The sequence below is a fragment of the Pseudophryne corroboree genome, chromosome 2 (genome assembly GCF_028390025.1).
Source record: "Pseudophryne corroboree isolate aPseCor3 chromosome 2, aPseCor3.hap2, whole genome shotgun sequence".
Taxonomy (NCBI): domain Eukaryota; kingdom Metazoa; phylum Chordata; class Amphibia; order Anura; family Myobatrachidae; genus Pseudophryne; species Pseudophryne corroboree.
The window spans coordinates 649,823,530-649,841,181 of record NC_086445.1 but is presented as its reverse complement, the minus strand read 5'-3'; the positions used below and the strand labels follow the sequence as shown (position 1 = coordinate 649,841,181).

The following is a 17,652-nucleotide window of genomic DNA, read 5'->3' as shown; positions in this document are numbered from 1 at the left end:
TCTGTTGTGTAATGTTACTATATACAGAGCTGTTGAACCTTTGTGGTGCCTTTAAAAGTGACAAAAAAAGAATGTCAAGTCCAAGGGTCTTATCTTCTTACTCATTCTCCGGATCCTCTCAGCAGCTTTCATTAAATTTGATTGCCCTTTCTGACACCATCTTCTTCTGGTTCACCTCCTACTATTCAAACCACTCTTTATCGGATTCTGATTTTCTTGATTGCTTCTGTTATACTTTCCCCATTCCCTCTGTTTCTACTTCTGAATCCTCCCATCCCCTCTACACATGGGTCTGTTTTTGGCTTTTTCCATTGCAAACTTCCACCCTGTTTGTTGTAAAGTTTCTTTGGCCTATCTTACCTCTTTGACCTGACCGCAACAAGAAACCTGTCATCTTCTCTCCTTTCTTGCATAACAATCTGCCTCTCGCCCATCTCTGATATCTTTAGTCAAAATGGCCAAAACTGAACTTCTATTGTCTTCCCTCCAGAGTGCTTACACGTCTGTACTGTTGGCAATACTATGCTCTCCCTAAGTCTGATGTCGTCCTCAACTGCACCCTTCTCACAATCTTGCCACGGCACACTGATGAAAGATTCTTGATAGACAGTATGCTGACATTGTTAAAAGGTAGACAGTGCTTAAGGTCGACAAATTCAAAAGGTTAACATGAAATGGATGACACACATATGGTCTACCCAAGCTGGGGGTTTTCACGTTTTTCAACTTTTGCTTGATTTACCATTGTGTCAGTATGAGGTTAAATTACAATATGACATGACATGTATTCTGTGTAGAGCAGTAGGGATCCACCCACGCAGCAGAAAAAGCAGGTGTGAGAACATCTAATTGCTGCAGTGGAGAGTCAGACTGGTAGACTGCAGTCAGGATAGGTTGTGACCTGTGTAAGCAGCCCTGTTGACACAAAGCCCGATAGAGTTCATTGTACTATTGAGACATTGAGGGCCAGGAGGCCTGAGCCTAAAACTGTAGGGATAGAGTAGACCATGAAACTCTGGGACTGAGCTACAGTACACTTTTTTTGGAAGAAGCCAGGTGGCTAACCTTGAGTTTGAGTAGGCCAGAGCCTGTGTTATGCTTATAGGAAGCAGGACTGAGACTGTGCACGCCACCTGTGAGACACAGGACTAAGATTTCATTTAAGAAACTTCAGGCTGTATGTTTCTTTGCTTGGCAAGTGATAAAATGGAGAGAAAAAAAAGTACCAGTCAATCAGCTCCTAACTGCGATGTTACAGGTTGTGTTTGAAAAATGACAGGAGCTTGTTTGTTGGTACTTTCTCTCCATTTAATCACTCTCCAAGCAATGATGCTTCTCGCCCTATGTTTGCAGATTAACTGCCTAAGGTGAGTCAGTGCTCTGAATGGGGGTTAAGCGTTTGTTATTTTGTGTTCACTTGAATTGTTCCATTTATGCTGAAAGTAAAACACAATTTCATTAATTTTACCTAAAAAGCTGTGTTGGATCCAGTTTGAGCACCTAGACACTGCACAGATTCACCCCTCTACAAAGCTAATTACCCCATGTTGTCACACCATCCACTTGGACTATGAGTGGGAATAGATCTCTGTGCCGAGCGCAATGGTAGCAGAGCGAGGTACCTTGCCCAAAGCATGGTGAGCTCAATGAGCACACACATGTGTATGTTGGCTATAATTGGGGTCACATATCATAAAACAGAGAATGACACAAAAAAGGTCTACCTTTTCTACTGTCTACCTTTTCCATTTTGACCCTGTGGACCTAATGCATGTTGAGCATATAGGGTTGATCTAATGACTGTCTATCTAATTCCTGTAGATCGTCTATACCACACCCTCCTGCCACTTGTATGTTTTCAACATCATAGTTGATTCCAACACAACTGTAACCACTCTCTTTTGTGACGCATTTACTGCAGCCTACTCCTGTCTCTTTTTTTCTATCTCTCTCCCTATCCCCAGTCCAATATATTAACAACAATACTGTTAAAATTAGTTTTATCTAGCTCCACTCTGCATCTGCATTCCCTGTCTGCCAGTTACCGTACTATCTCCCTGTTGTGATGGTACTGCAGTAATGTGTAGCTCTGTTTGCCAGTACACACAATGCAAACAATATTAAACACTGTTTGCAAGAGAAGGGTGGTCCAGTGGGCTAAATCCCTATTTTCAAGATCCTGACACCATATATCTCATCACATTACTCCCTTTCTTAAACCTGACTAAAGCCAGTTACCTTACTACCGGCAGTCAGCACAGATCAGGGCATGTGGGGACACCGTAGTCCACTACACAAAATAACTGTGCAGTCTATAGGGGGAATTCAATTAGCACTAATTGCCGCTCCAGTGGTATTCAATTAGCAGTGAATATCCCGCGCACAAGTTCCCGCTGTCGGACTGAAGAGGTAAAGTCTGTGGAAAAACCCACAAAATCAGGTCATGCACGGGAAGAAACCTATTGGTTTGGCAGATTACACGTAATCAGTGGGTTTCCGCGTTTGAGTCCCTATTTTTCGGAGCGGAAACAAACTATCTGATTAAATAGTCTTTCCCTGTGCCGCAGGGATTTTTGCTGCCAATTAGTTGCGGGGTAATCACTAAGCCTTTGGTTTTCCACTACAACATGTGCACTTACCTTTTCAGATATCCGTGATCCAATAAACTTATGATGCTGGCTTTCTGTCCTAGGTTAATCCTGCTTCACATGTCTCTGTAAGTGGTTTATTGCTTTTTCTGGAGGATACTATATATTCCTCTTTCTAGCAGCTGGGTTCATTGGCCTGTACATAACTTTTTCTTTTAGCTGTATCTTATTTATTTCAATGTACAACACACATTTTGTAATACAATATCTCGGCACCATTTTGGTGTACTTGCTAAATACATATAAGGTTATCAATGTATGATACGATAAATGTTAAACACATTTTGGACTTGAAGGTGTGTATAGCAATCAGAAATTCTATTTTAAGGACCCGGAACCTGCATCTTGTCACCACGTTATAGAATCCAATTTAAACTCCTTGCCCTCTTGTCCTTACATGTAGATATAGAATTTGGTAGCAGATAAGAATCACTTGGCCCATCTAGTCCGCCCTTTTTTTAAAGTTTTGGTAACTTCAACCATACTGTATCCTTAGTTCTTTGTAAGGATATCCTTATGCCTATCCCAAGTATGTTTAAATTGCTCTACCATCTTAGCCTCTACCACCTCTGATGAGAGCCTATTCCACCTATCCACTTCCCTTTCTGTGAAGGTTTCAGTTACCTTTGAACCTACCTCCCTCCAGTTTCACTGCATGTACTTTGAAAAATGTTCCCTCTTGTAACTTGTTAAAAACCCTTCATATACTGTCTTTGAAAGTTTCTATCATGTCCGGGGGGTGAGTTGAGGTGCTGTTGGCAGTGTTTCCATGCAGGTAATAGGGCAACATGTCCCTCTCACCGCTAATTAAGTTGACCCCTGAAAATCACACTACTGTGATCTGGATTGAAAGTTATGAATTACAAGAACGTCTTTGATTGACAGCTGTATATTGTAGATTCAATTGTTCTACAACTTATTGCGCAGTTATTTTTCCAGTTGGTTATTATTTTCTCTAACGTCCTAGTGGATGCTGGGGACTCCGTAAGGACCATGGGGAATAGACGGGCTCCGCAGGAGACTGGGCACTCTAAAGAAAGATTTAGTACTACTGGTGTGCACTGGCTCCTCCCTCTATGCCCCTCCTCCAGACCTCAGTTAGAATCTGTGCCCGGCCAGAGCTGGGTGCTTTTAGTGGGCTCTCCTGAGCTTGCTAATAAGAAAGTATTTTAGTTAGGTTTTTTATTTTCAGAGAGCTTCTGCTGGCAACAGACTCTCTGCTACGAGGGACTGAGGGGAGAGAAGCAAACCTACTAACTGCGGCTAGGTTGCGCTTCTTAGGCTACTGGACACCATTAGCTCCAGAGGGATCGAACACAGGTACCTAACCTTGATAGTCTGTTCCCGGAGCCGCACCGCCGTCCCCCTCGCAGAGCCAGAAGTACAGAAGCAGGCAGAAGCAAGAAGACATCGAAATCGGCGGCAGAAGACTCCTGTCTTCACTTAAGGTAGCGCACAGCACTGCAGCTGTGCGCCATTGCTCCCACAGCACACCCGCACACTACGGTCACTGTAGGGTGCAGGGGGGGAGGGGGGCGCCCTGGGCAGCAATTAGAGTACCTTTGGCAAAATAACACATATATACAGCCAGGCACTGTATATATGTGCAAGCCCCCGCCATTTTTTACACATAGAAGCGGGACATAAGCCCGCCGCTGAGGGGGCGGGGACTTCTTCCTCAGCACACCAGTGCCATTTTCTCTCCACAGCTCCGCTGGAAAGAAGCTCCCCAGGCTCTCCCCTGCAGTATCAAGGTAGAAAAAGGGTGAAAAAGAGAGGGGGGGCACATAAATTTAGGCGCATTTTATATAAAACAGCAGCTACTGGGTAAACACTAAGGTACTGTGTAATCCCTGGGTTATATAGTGCTGGGGTGTGTGCTGGCATACTCTCTCTCTGTCTCCCCAAAGCCTTTGTGGGGTCCTGTCCTCAGTCAGAGTATTCCCTGTGTGTGTGCGGTGTGTCGGTACGTCAGTGTCGACATGTTTGATGAGGAAGGATACGTGGAGGCAGAACAAGTGCAGATGAATGTGGTGTCGCCGCCGACGGTGCCGACACCTGATTGGATGGCTATGTGGAAGGTGTTAAATGATAATGTAAGCTCCTTGCATAAAAGGTTGGATAAAGCTGAAGTATTGGGACAGTCAGGGTCTCAACCCGTGTCGGATCCCACAGCTCAGAGGCCGTCAGGGTCTCATAAGCGCCCACTATCCCAGATGGTTGACACAGATGCCGACACGGAGTCTGACTCCAGTGTCGATGACGATGATGCAAAGTTGCAGCCTAAAATGACTTAAGCCATCCGCTACATGATTATAGCAATGAAGGATGTATTGCACATATCAGAGGAAAACCCTGTCCCTGACAAGAGGGTTTATATGTATGGGGAGAAAAAGCAAGAAGTGACTTTTCCCCCTTCACATGAATTAAATGAATTATGTGAAAAAGCGTGGGATTCCCCTGATAGGAAAGTAGTAATTTCCAAGAGATTACTGATGGCGTATCCTTTCCCGCCAACGGATAGGTTATGCTGGGAATCCTCCCCTAGGGTAGACAAGGCGTTGACACGCTTATCTAAGAGGGTGGCTCTGCCGTCTCAGGATACGGCCGCCCTGAAGGATCCTACGGATAGAAAGCAGGAAGCTATCCTGAAGTCTGTATATACACATTCTGGTACTCTACTGAGGCCAGCAATTGCTTCGGCCTGGATGTGTAGTGCGGTAGCAGCATGGACTGATAATCTCTCGGAGGAGATAGATACAATACACAAAATGGAAAGCTGCTCAATCAGATTGTAATGTCACTCAGGTGCTAAAAGGGAGGGGTAATTCTGTGTAGGAAAAAACTGTGTTCCCTAATGCACACCGAGTGAAAAATATTACTACATAATAGTCAGATAATACGGAGATCTTAGTTGCGTATATCTGCAGATATAGGGTTAAGCCCCCAGGCCGATCGACAAGGCTTCTCTGTCACTGGGGGTCCCTAATACTAGGTATGGGTCCGGGGTGCAGGACCCCACGATGTCGGCACAGGTCGGCCACCCCAGGTCAGCACACAGGTGAGAATTAATAGGGGTTAATAAGAAGCACAGAATTACTATGTAAGTGGTGTGATTAAAATAATATATACAAAGTGATAGGGAAAATCATAAGTGTTAATAAAGTGTTAGGGTGTGCCGACCTGAAGCAGCCCAGCCATACCGACACAAGGGGCCACCGCACCCCACACCCACCCCATAAATAATTACAAATATGTCTGGGTTAAATTCCCAGTGTAAGGCCACATGGTAATGGCTCCTACAGCATCTGAGAGACAGCTTACCTGGGGATACCCCTGGCTTCCCCTATGGCACTCTGGAGTCAGCAATCCCTCCTAATGCTGACCCGTCTATGCCTCTCTAAATACAATACACAAAATGGAAAGCTGCTCAATCAGATTGTAATGTCACTCAGGTGCTAAAAGGGAGGGGTAATTCTGTGTAGAAAAAAAACTGTGTTCCCTAATGCACACCGAGTGAAAAATATTACTACATAATAGTCAGATAATACGGAGATCTTAGTTAATTCTCACCTGTGTGCTGACCTGGGGTGGCCTGGACAGGGAAACTGTTCTACTGATCCTGGGACATATCAAAGACGCTGTCCTATATATGCGGGATGCCCAGAGGGACATTTGCCTGCTGGGCTCTAGAATAAACGCAATGTCCATTTCGGCCAGAAGGGTCTTATGGACTCGGCAATGGACAGGGGATGCCGACTCTAAAAAACACATGGAGGTTTTGCCTTATAAGGGCGAGGAATTATTTGGGGACGGTCTCTCGGACCTAGTTTCCACAGCTACAGCTGGGAAGTCAAATTTCTTGCTATATATTCCTTCCCAACCGAAGAAAGCACCGTATTACCAAATGCAGTCCTTTCGTTCACAAAAAAGCAAGAGAGTCAGAGGTGCATCTTTTCTTGCCAGAGGCAGGGGTAGAGGGAAAAAGCTACACCATACAGCTAGTTCCCAGGAACCAAAGTCCTCCCCGGCTTCCACTAAATCCACCGCATGACGCTGGGGCTCCACAGGCGGAGCCAGGTGCAGTGGGGGCGCGTCTCCGAAATTTCAGCCACCAGTGGGTTCTCTCACGGGTGGATCCTTGGGCTATACAAATTGTGTCTCAGGGATACAAGCTGGAATTCGAGGTAACGCCCCCTCACCGTTTCCTAAAATCGGCATTGCCAGTTTCCCCCATGGAAAGGGAGGTAGTATTGGCGGCCATTCACAAACTATATCTCCAGCAAGTGGTGGTAAAGGTTCCCCTCATTCAACAGGGAAGCGGTTACTATTCCACTATGTTTGTGTTACCGAAACCGGACGGTTCGGTCAGGCCCATCTTGAATTTAATCTTTAAAAAAAAACTGGCTTCACTGCCTGAGGTTCAGACTTTTGTTAAGGGAGTGGCACCTTGGGATCTCAACGTGGTGTTGGGATTCCTGAAATCCCACTGGTTTGAGCCACTTAAGACCGTGGAGCTAAAGCATCTCACGTGGAAAGTGGTCATGCTGTTGGCCTTAGCTTCGGCTAGGCGAGTGTCAGAATTGGCGGCTTTGTCATGTAAAAGCCCCTATCTGGTTTACCATATGGACAGGGCAGAATTGCGGACTTGTCCGCAATTTCTACCAAAGGTTGTATCTTCGTTTCATTTGAACCAACCTATTGTGGTGCCTGCGGCTACTCGTGACTTGGAGGATTCCAAGTTGCTGGACGTGGTCCGGGCTTTGAAGATTTATGTTATCAGAACGGCTGGAGTCAGGAAGACTGACTCGCTGTTTATCCTGTATGCATCCAACAAGCTGGGTGCTCCTGCTTCAAAGCAAACTATTGCGCACTGGATCTGTAACACGATTCAGCAGGCTCATTCTGCGGCAGGATTGCCGCGTCCAAAATCAGTGACAGCCCACTCCACAAGGAAGGTGGGCTCTTCTTGGGCGGCTGCCCGAGGGGTCTCGGCATTACAGCTTTGCTGAGCTGCTACTTGGTCGGGTTCAAATACATTTGCAAAATTCTACAAGTTTGATACCCTGGCTGAGGAGGACCTTGTGTTTGCCCATTCGGTGCTGCAGAGTCATCCGCACTCTCCCGCCCGTTTGTGAGCTTTGGTATAATCCCCATGCTCCTTACGGAGTCCCCAGCATCCACTAGGACGTTAGAGAAAATAAGAATTTACTCACCGGTAAATCTATTTCTCGTAGTCCGTAGTGGATGCTGGGCGCCCGTCCCAAGTGCGGACTTTCTGCAATACGTGTATATAGTTATTGCTTAATAAATGGTTATGTTATGTTGGCATCCATTGGTTGATGCTCAGTTGTTATTCATACTGTTAACTGGGTAAGTTTATCACGAGTTGTACGGTGTGATTGGTGTGGCTGGTATGAGTCTTACCCTGGATTCCAAAATCCTTTCCTTGTCATGTCAGCTCTTCCGGGCACAGTTTCCTTAACTGAGGTCTGGAGGAGGGGCATAGAGGGAGGAGCCAGTGCACACCAGATAGTACTAAATCTTAATTTAGAGTGCCCAGTCTCCTGCGGTGCTCGTCTATTCCCCATGGTCCTTACGGAGTCCCCAGCATCCACTACGGACTACGAGAAATAGATTTACCGGTGAGTAAAATCTTATTTTTTCTTATTGTTTTTATATTAATACATTGTACTATTATACCACAAAGAACTTCGATTTTCATACATATCACTCAGTCCACGGCGCTGCCTTCCTCTGTTTTTTTTTCTGCTTATGTAATATTTTTCCAAGATGATTGTGTTAACAAGAAAAAGGAGCTTTTGTAGTCACATGTTCATTCATCTCCCCAAAATTAGAGTAGAGCAGATGAACGTTAATAATAAAAAAATATAAGCATTAAGAAGGAAAGGGCAAATAGGGGATTATCAAGACAGGAACATATTATATCTGAAACAATATAATCATTTATATCCCACCAGACCACACTAAGCAACAGTGCTAAATGTACTTTTCTTTCAGAGCTTTCCAGAATATTGCATAGTTGAACACTATTCATGTATGAGACCTGTCAAGCAAATCAATACCACAGAAAAGGAAAAAAAAAAACTATTCCTCATCCCTGACCTACCCCCGTGCACCCTCGCCCCCTGTTCAGTGTTGTTAATAGACACACAGGGAGGCAGTAGAAGCTAAGGAGAGGTCATATGAGCTGTATTTCCACAACCCTAGTACCTGAGCTGTGACTCTAAAATTACAATACACAGACTCACTATATGTGTGTCGGTGCTACAGCCACTGTGAAAACCTGTGGATCTTATGTTTTGATCACCCAGGCCATTTCACACAACATGTTACATATGTATACTTCTACCTGTAACTACCAATCTAATAGTTTGTTGAGTTATGATCTTTGCAATATACATAGTTGACTAAACACAGCCTTGAGATATATGTAATTGAAGGATTATGGATGATCCACTTATTTTGATCATAGAATTCATCGGCTGTAACATTCCTTTATTTTTATAGATCAGACTAAGGTACAGATTCAACAAAGGTTGCATACCAAGGCTACTCTTTCAACTTCTAAGAAAGAGCAAAGTTGAGAATAATACACCATCACAATTGTATTACTTTTTTGTATAGATGAATACAGATTTTGGATAAGGGATACTCAACCTGTAATATACTCAGTGTATACTCATAATGGCCAAATGGCATGTTTACTATTTTAATGTAATTTCTAATAGAGAGGTAATAATTAGTCTGAACAACCGTTTTTGTCTGTTTTCCTGCGTTTGGGAGTAAATGATCGATTGTCAATTGCTTTCATAAATTACCAGATTTTAATACGTACCAGTCTAATTGGACAGATTCTTTGCCTGTTAAAATAATAACATAATAAAAACATTGTAGCATTTCATATGCAGATTCAGAGACTCTGATGCACACAGATATTACAAGTGTCACATATAAAATTAATTAGCAGTCTCCTGTCCAAGTTGCATTTTTTGTCTCACAGGAATTTGCGCGCCAAGAGGGGCTGTTTGGCTTGACTGCAGCAATGATGTACAAGGACACCACATCTGTATCTGTATATGCTCATTCCCCTTACACAGTGATGCAGAGCTATGTGGTACTTCATAAATAATTGAGGATGATGAATAGTAGAAAATACTATCTTTAACAGAGGATAATTTGTTTTGTATTTTGCTTAAATATTAGATTAATGTACTTGAAAAGCAAAGAGACTTGGCTCTTTCCAGAAAAGCATTTTGCATTCAGAGCTGTTGGAGGCAACACAGACATAGGAAGCTGGCCAGACAAAGGAGGGCAGCCATGACTCTCCAAGCAGGTACAGTAACACTGGATTTAAGCCTGTATTTTTAATTCAGCTAAATGTTACAGGGCTTATTTTCATATAGTTCCTTGCTTACACTGTATGAATATGCAAAGTAGTTTATAAAAGCATCTGATGTATTGATAACAATGATATATTCCTTTTATAATCTAGCTGTAAGGGGTTGGCTTGCAAGGAAGCACATTGAGAGAATGCACAAGGCCGCAGATCTTATCAAGAGGACATGGAAAAATTGGAAGGTTAGTGTTCTTATTTTCCCCTTCATTCCTTAGTATAGAAAAGTAGGGTCATTACGTGCCCAGGTCACACTTAAGGAGATCTCTCACTAAGGCTGGCATGTCCAAACTGTGGCCCTCCAGCTGTTGTGAAACTACATATCCCAGCATGCCCTGATGTCAGTGAATGCTAAAGCTGTGTCAGGGCATGCTGGGATGTGTAGTTTCTAAACAGCTGGAGGGCCGCAGTTTGGACATGCCTGCAATAAGGGGTATATTCAGTTGCAGTCGAAAGCTGCCGTCTGTTGGCAAGACGGCAGTTTTTGACTTTTTTAGGTCGGAAGTGGTTCCGACCTATTCAGTACACCCCAGAATTATTCGACAAGACAACGGAATAGCCGCAGATCCACGTGCTTCTCTCGGAAACTGGGCCAAATCCAACAGGTTTTGTCCCCCTTTCCGACCATCCCAAGTCGACTTTAAAAAAAATTTGGTTTGAGAGGAGGAGAGACGGGGGACTCCAGCGGCTACAGCAGTATAGGATGATGCGACAAATGCATGCATGTCAGAACGGATCCTACTTTAATTGAATATACCCCTAAAACTTTACACACCACAAAGGGGTGAATTCAATTGTTTTCTTCCCACCGATCTCCCGTCTAAAGTGACAGATCGCAGGGTGATCAATTTATCCCCATTATCGCACTGATTGCGCCCATTTCAGTCGAGTTTTACTGTAAAACGGCAATACCCGACAAAATCACTTTTTGCGCATTTTAATTCGCCACTCCTGTGGGTAGCGAGCTGAAATTAAGTTCTCGGGCCAGTTGGCAGCAACATTTGAATAGCTGCCGGCGTGTGTGGGGACAGTCGATAAGATTTGAATGTGTAAGTAGGATAATTATTATCTCAATAAATGTATTGAAAATAATGTTCTCTTGGAAAAGATAGCCTGGTTTCCCAAATATTTGAAACGTTATTGTGGGTTATGGTCTGTCCTAAATTTGCAACCAACCTTGATTTCTTAATCCATGCTAGATTTTATTTTTCTCAAATATTGAACAAAATTGATCTGGCCAGTGCCACTAAACTACCACATCCTGTAGCCTTAAAGTTCTGTCACTTCAACAATTCACTTTTCACCATTCCCTTGATCCAAACTAATTCCTTGTTGGTCTCCCTGACTTCACTGGATGCCCTTTTATTATCTTTATTTATTAGGCACTACAAAATGTGCACAACACTGTATAAGGGATAGACCTAAAATGCAATACACAACAGTAAACCATTGTACGAGAACAAAACCACAGATAGGGAGTAACAAGTACAGAGGAAAGGCTAGGTCGATTTCCTGTAGCTTGTAAGACTATATAGTAGTGCGTCATAGGGGGAAGTTTCAACAGTTCTCAATGATCTTGTACCTATTGTATGGTCAAGCAAACAGTATCAGTGTTGCCAGAGACTAGTCCCACATAGTCAAGATGGTGGCTGCGGCACTGAGGGGGTTAATCCTTGTGCTTCTGCATCATTTTTGAATGGACCAAACAGCGCTGAGGTGCCAGTTGCACAAGTGATAGCCATTGGCAAAGAGCAGGACTGCAGCAAGGAACGCTTAAACCCAGGCTGTAGAATAAGGCTGCCCTCTGCATGATGCTGGGACATGGCATAGACAAGTTCCAGTGCTGGGACTATGGCCAATAGCAATGCACATACATTATTTATTTATTAAAAAAAAAATTGAACTGTATTAAAATATATATTGCTGTAGAGCCCTGCAGCTGATCTGCAGTGCATTCTGTATAAGACAGAGTGTATTTAATAGTCTAATGTATTTAAATGAGTATTTATGATGTGCTTAAATGCATTAACTGTATACGTCTGTATAAGTAATGGCCATCTTCTGTGAGTGCAGGAAATTAGATGTTAATTGTCATTTACTAGCAGGCGGTCTGGTGAATGACAAGTCCTTTTGATATTGGTCCGTGCACTCCAGGTGATCTGGATTATGCAGTATCCTGTGAGAAGGTGTTAAGAGTGAAGTGACCAAGACTTTGGTTACAGCACTTCTTTTAAAATGGCCCCTAGCTGCTCTCGTGTGCAAGGAAGTAAAATGCAAACATTATTGCTGCGTAAACTACATTGATACTTTGAATCTGTGTGATAAATTTATCAGGAGGAAACTGCTTTATCCAATTGTTTAACTCCTTTTTAAATGTAATCTGTGTTTATATTTATTGTCTTAATAAAACAAACACTGAGACTTAATAGGTGTTTCTGAAAATTGCTTCGCTGTAGCCTGTATAACCCAAATTAACAAATGGCAACCTTGATAACATCATAATGTTATATGCATTTAAGACAGTATCTCAAGAGCCTTTTGGTATAGGTGGAAGATGACTGCAGGCTGGTCATACGGGTCTGGGACTGAGGGTCGACAGCAAAAAGGTCGACACACCTTAGGTCTACATGGTCAAAAGGTCGGCAGGAAAAAGGTCGACATGGGTTTTTTATGTTTTTTTTGGTGTTTTCTTCGTAGAGTGACCGGGAACCCCAATTAGTGCATGGCTCGCTTCGCTCGCCATGCTTCGGGCATGGTGCCTTCGCTCCGCTACCGCTTCGCTCGGCACACTTTACCGTTCCAATCGTAGTCCACATGGATCGTTAAGTATGAAAAGGTTCCAAAAAAGAAAAAAAAATCGTGAAAAAGTCATGTCGACCTTTTTTCCATGTCGACCTTGTTCCTGTCGACCTTTTGTCCATGTCGACCTAAGGTGTGTCGACCAATTGGCGTCGACCTAAGGTGTGTCGACCTTTTTGCTGTCGACCTGGAGTCCGGATACCGGTCATACAGTATTACTGCATTTACAAACATGTCACTATTGATTTGGCTATTGAGTATGGTGGCATATTTCAGGGTCAAAGGTCATGCCAGAGTGAGAGTGCTAAACTTGCTTATGTCAGCAGAACTTGGCCAAAAGTGAACTTGCCCTTTTGAGTACTATACATTTGTGATTAGAGCTACACTTTTTGGAATTGTACAACTTATTTGTGATGCAGTTATTCATGCTGCCAACATTGTAATTCACTTTTGTTTTTAGGAACAGATGGAAGCGTTAGCTGCGTGGGAGCTAGATGACAGTACAGAAGTGATGGAAAACACTACACTACTTATGCCAGATAATGTTGTTAACTTCCCAACAACAAATTCAGTGCAAATCAAACAGCTGACCACCATTGCAATATTCCAGTCTTGGATTCTTGGCTTTGTGTTGTCCAGAGCACCACCCATGAGGAAGACCGTGCTGGCTGGAGGCTTTAACAGGCACATCCATGTGTTAGCATGTCTAAATGCACTGACGAGAAATAATTGTTATACGTTACAAACAAATCGATCAGAAAATGGCATCACATCCATCAGAGCAACTCCCCAGGTAAATTTATTAAAAGAAATTTCAGTTACTTATTTAAAATTACATTCAGTGAGATTCCAAGACACCTTTAGATTACAATGTAATCTACACTGTTGAAGAATATCTTCATGATGTACAGTATTTAGCATGTAAGCCCCTCCCCATACTTGTGTAGAGCATTATAGCACTATGGATACACAGCTTGCCTTCTCTATGGTTTTCCAGGCTACACTAAAGGCCCATACACACTGGGTGATTTTGAGCTGAAAGCAGGTCACTTTTGGGGTTTTGAGCTGCTTTCAGCTCAAAGCCGCCCAGTGCGTATGCTTCGGCAATGAGCGCTGATGCGTGCTCCCACTTCATCGCCCCCGGCCGCTGTTCATCTACTAGAATTTCCAGCAGATGAACGGCGGGGTGACCGGCTTTCCATAGCATCCTGCTATGGGAAGCCGCTCACCCCCGCTGACATCGCTGGACAGGGGGGAAAAGCGCTCAGTGTGTACGCACTGAGCGATTTTCAGCCCAGCGATGTCAGCGATCATCGCTGTGCATACACGCTGGGCAAAAACGCAAAATGTGTATGCACCTTAAGGCATCTCATAACATCTTAAAGATTTGTTTTTAGATAATTTTCATTATGAATATTGACATCACACACACATAGGAATTAATCATTCTGAGTGCAAATACAAGCAACATGCTATACAGCTTTCCAATTAGGAATGTTCACAGCAGTTTAACAATATCTGAACTGAGCATGGTTTGCTGTGTGTGTCATTTTCATGATGGAGTGGAAAAGAAACTGCCTACAATATTTTCCACATCGTGATTCAGAAATTAAACTATTTTGGGGAAATTGTTAATATAGTGTTTCCCTATCGTCCTAGTGGATGCTGGGGTTCCTGAAAGGACCATGGGGAATAGCGGCTCCGCAGGAGACAGGGCACAAAAAGTAAAGCTTTAGGATCAGGTGGTGTGCACTGGCTCCTCCCCCTATGACCCTCCTCCAAGCCAGTTAGATTTTTGTGCCCGGCCGAGAAGGGTGCAATCTAGGTGGCTCTCCTAAAGAGCTGCTTAGAAAAGTTTAGCTTAGGTTTTTTATTTTACAGTGAGTCCTGCTGGCAACAGGATCACTGCAACGAGGGACTTAGGGGAGAAGAAGTGAACTCACCTGCGTGCAGGATGGATTGGCTTCTTGGCTACTGGACATCAGCTCCAGAGGGACGATCACAGGTACAGCCTGGATGGTCACCGGAGCCTTGCCGCCGGCCCCCTTGCAGATGCTGAAGTAAGAAGAGGTCCAGAATCGGCGGCAGAAGACTCCTCAGTCTTCTAAAGGTAGCGCACAGCACTGCAGCTGTGCGCCATTTTCCTCTCAGCACACTTCACACGGCAGTCACTGAGGGTGCAGGGCGCTGGGAGGGGGGCGCCCTGGGAGGCAAATGAAAACCTATTTTGGCTAAAAATACCTCACATATAGCCTCCGGAGGCTATATGGAGATATTTAACCCCTGCCAGAATCCGTTAAAAGCGGGAGACGAGGCCGCCGAAAAAGGGGCGGGGCCTATCTCCTCAGCACACAGCGCCATTTTCCCTCACAGAAAGGCTGGAGGGAAGGCTCCCAGGCTCTCCCCTGCACTGCACTACAGAAACAGGGTTAAAACAGAGAGGGGGGGCACTAATTTGGCGTTAGAAATATATAAAACAGATGCTATAAGGGAAAACACTTATATAAGGTTGTCCCTATATAATTATAGCGTTTTTGGTGTGTGCTGGCAAACTCTCCCTCTGTCTCTCCAAAGGGCTAGTGGGTCCTGTCCTCTATCAGAGCATTCCCTGTGTGTGTGCTGTGTGTCGGTACGTGTGTGTCGACATGTATGAGGACGATGTTGGTGAGGAGGCGGAGCAATTGCCTGTAATGGTGATGTCACTCTCTAGGGAGTCGACACCGGAATGGATGGCTTATTTAGGGAATTACGTGATAATGTCAACACGCTGCAAGGTCGGTTGACGACATGAGACGGCCGACAAACAATTAGTACCGGTCCAGACGTCTCAAAAACACCGTCAGGGGTTTTAAAACGCCCGTTTACTTTAGTCGGTCGACACAGACACAGACAGGGACACTGAATCCAGTGTCGACGGTGAATAAACAAACGTATTCCTTATTAGGGCCACACGTTAAAGGCAATGAAGGAGGTGTTACATATTTCTGATACTACAAGTACCACAAAAGAGGGTATTATGTGGGATGTGAAAAAACTACAGTAGTTTTTCCTGAATCAGATAAATTAAATAAAGTGTGTGATGATGCGTGGGTTCCCCCCGATAGAAAATTATGGGCGGTATACCCTTTCCCGCCAGAAGTTAGGGCGCGTTGGGAAACACCCCTTAGGGTGGATAAGGCGCTCACACGCTTATCAAAACAAGTGGCGGTACCGTCTATAGATAGGGCCGTCCTCAAGGACCAGCTGACAGGAGGCTGGAAAATATCATAAAAAGTATATACACACATACTGGTGTTATACTGCGACCAGCGATCGCCTCAGCCTGGATGTGCAGAGCTGGGGTGGCTTGGTCGGATTCCCTGACTAAAAATATTGATACCCTTGACAGGGACAGTATTTTATTGACTATAGAGCATTTAAAGGATGCATTTCTATATATGCGAGATGCACAGAGGGATATTTGCACTCTGGCATCAAGAGTAAATGCGATGTCCATATCTGCCAGAAGATGTTATGGACACGACAGTGGTCAGGTGATGCAGATTCCAAACGGCAAAAAGGTGTATTGCCGTATAAAGGAAGAGGAGTTTTTTGGGGTCGGTCCATCGGACCTGGTGGCCACGGCAACTGCTGGAAAATCCACCGTTTTTACCCTAAGTCACATCTCTGCAGAAAAAGACACCGTCTTTTCAACCTCAGTCTTTTCGTCCCTATAAGATCATATCTGCCCAGGGATAGAGGAAAGGGAAGAAGACTGCAGCAGGCAGCCCATTCCCAGGAACAGAAGCGCTCCACCGCTTCTGACAAGTTCTCAGCATGGCGCTGAGACCGTACAGGACCCCTGGATCCTACAAGTAGTATCCCAGGGGTACAGATTGGAATGTAGAGACGTTTCCTCTTCGCAGGCTCCTGAAGTCTGCTTTACCAAGGTCTCCCTCCGACAAGGAGGCAGTATGGGAAAAAATTCACAAGCTGTATTCCCAGCAGGTGATAATTAAATTACCCCTCCTACTACAAGGAAAAGGGGTATTATTCCACACTATATTGTGGTACTGAAGCCAGAAGGCTAGGTGAGACTTATTCTAAAAAATTTTTTTGAACACTTACAAAGGTTCAAATCAAGATGGAGTCACTCAGAGCAGTGATAACGAACCAGGAAGAAGGGGACTATATAGTGTCCGGGGACATCAGGGATGCTTACCTCTATGTCCCAAATTTGCCCTTCTCACTAAGGGTACCTCAGGTTCGTGGTGCAGAACTGTCACTATCAGTTTTAGACGCTGCCGTTTGGATTGTCCACGGCACCCCGGGTCTTTACCAAGGTAATGGCCGAAATGATGATTCTTCTTCGAAGAAAAGGCGTCTTAATTATCCCTTACTTGGACGATCTCCTGATAAGGGCATAGTCCAGGGAACAGTTGGAGGTCGGAGTAGCACTATCTCGGATACTGCTACAACAGCACGGGTGGATTCTAAATATTCCAAAATCGCAGCTGATCCCGACGACACGTCTGCTGTGCCTAGGGATGATTCTGGACACAGTCCAGAAAAAGGTGTTTCTCCCGGAAGAGAAAGCCAGGGAGTTATCCGAGCTAGTCAGGAACCTCCTAAAAACAGTGCATCATTGCACAAGGGTCCTGGTAAAAATGGTGGCTTCCTACGAAGCAATTCCATTCGGCAGATTTCACGCAAGAACTTTTCAGTGGGATCTGCTGGACAAATAATCCGGATCGCATCTTCAGATGCATCAGCGGATAACCCTATATCCAAGGACAAGGGTGTCTCTCC

The 17,652-nt window shown here is 44.3% G+C and overlaps 1 protein-coding gene across 1 annotated transcript in view; it reads left to right on the top strand.

The window, feature by feature from the left end:
- The window catches only part of MYO19 (myosin XIX), a 450,559-nt gene that overhangs the window by 412,690 nt on the left and 20,217 nt on the right, over positions 1 to 17,652 (top strand). Inside the window, exons 21-23 of the mRNA XM_063955000.1 lie at positions 9,876 to 10,005; positions 10,165 to 10,250; positions 13,325 to 13,657. Of these exons, the coding sequence (XP_063811070.1) occupies positions 9,876 to 10,005; positions 10,165 to 10,250; positions 13,325 to 13,657 (549 nt within the window). The remainder of the gene's footprint in view (positions 1 to 9,875; positions 10,006 to 10,164; positions 10,251 to 13,324; positions 13,658 to 17,652) is intronic.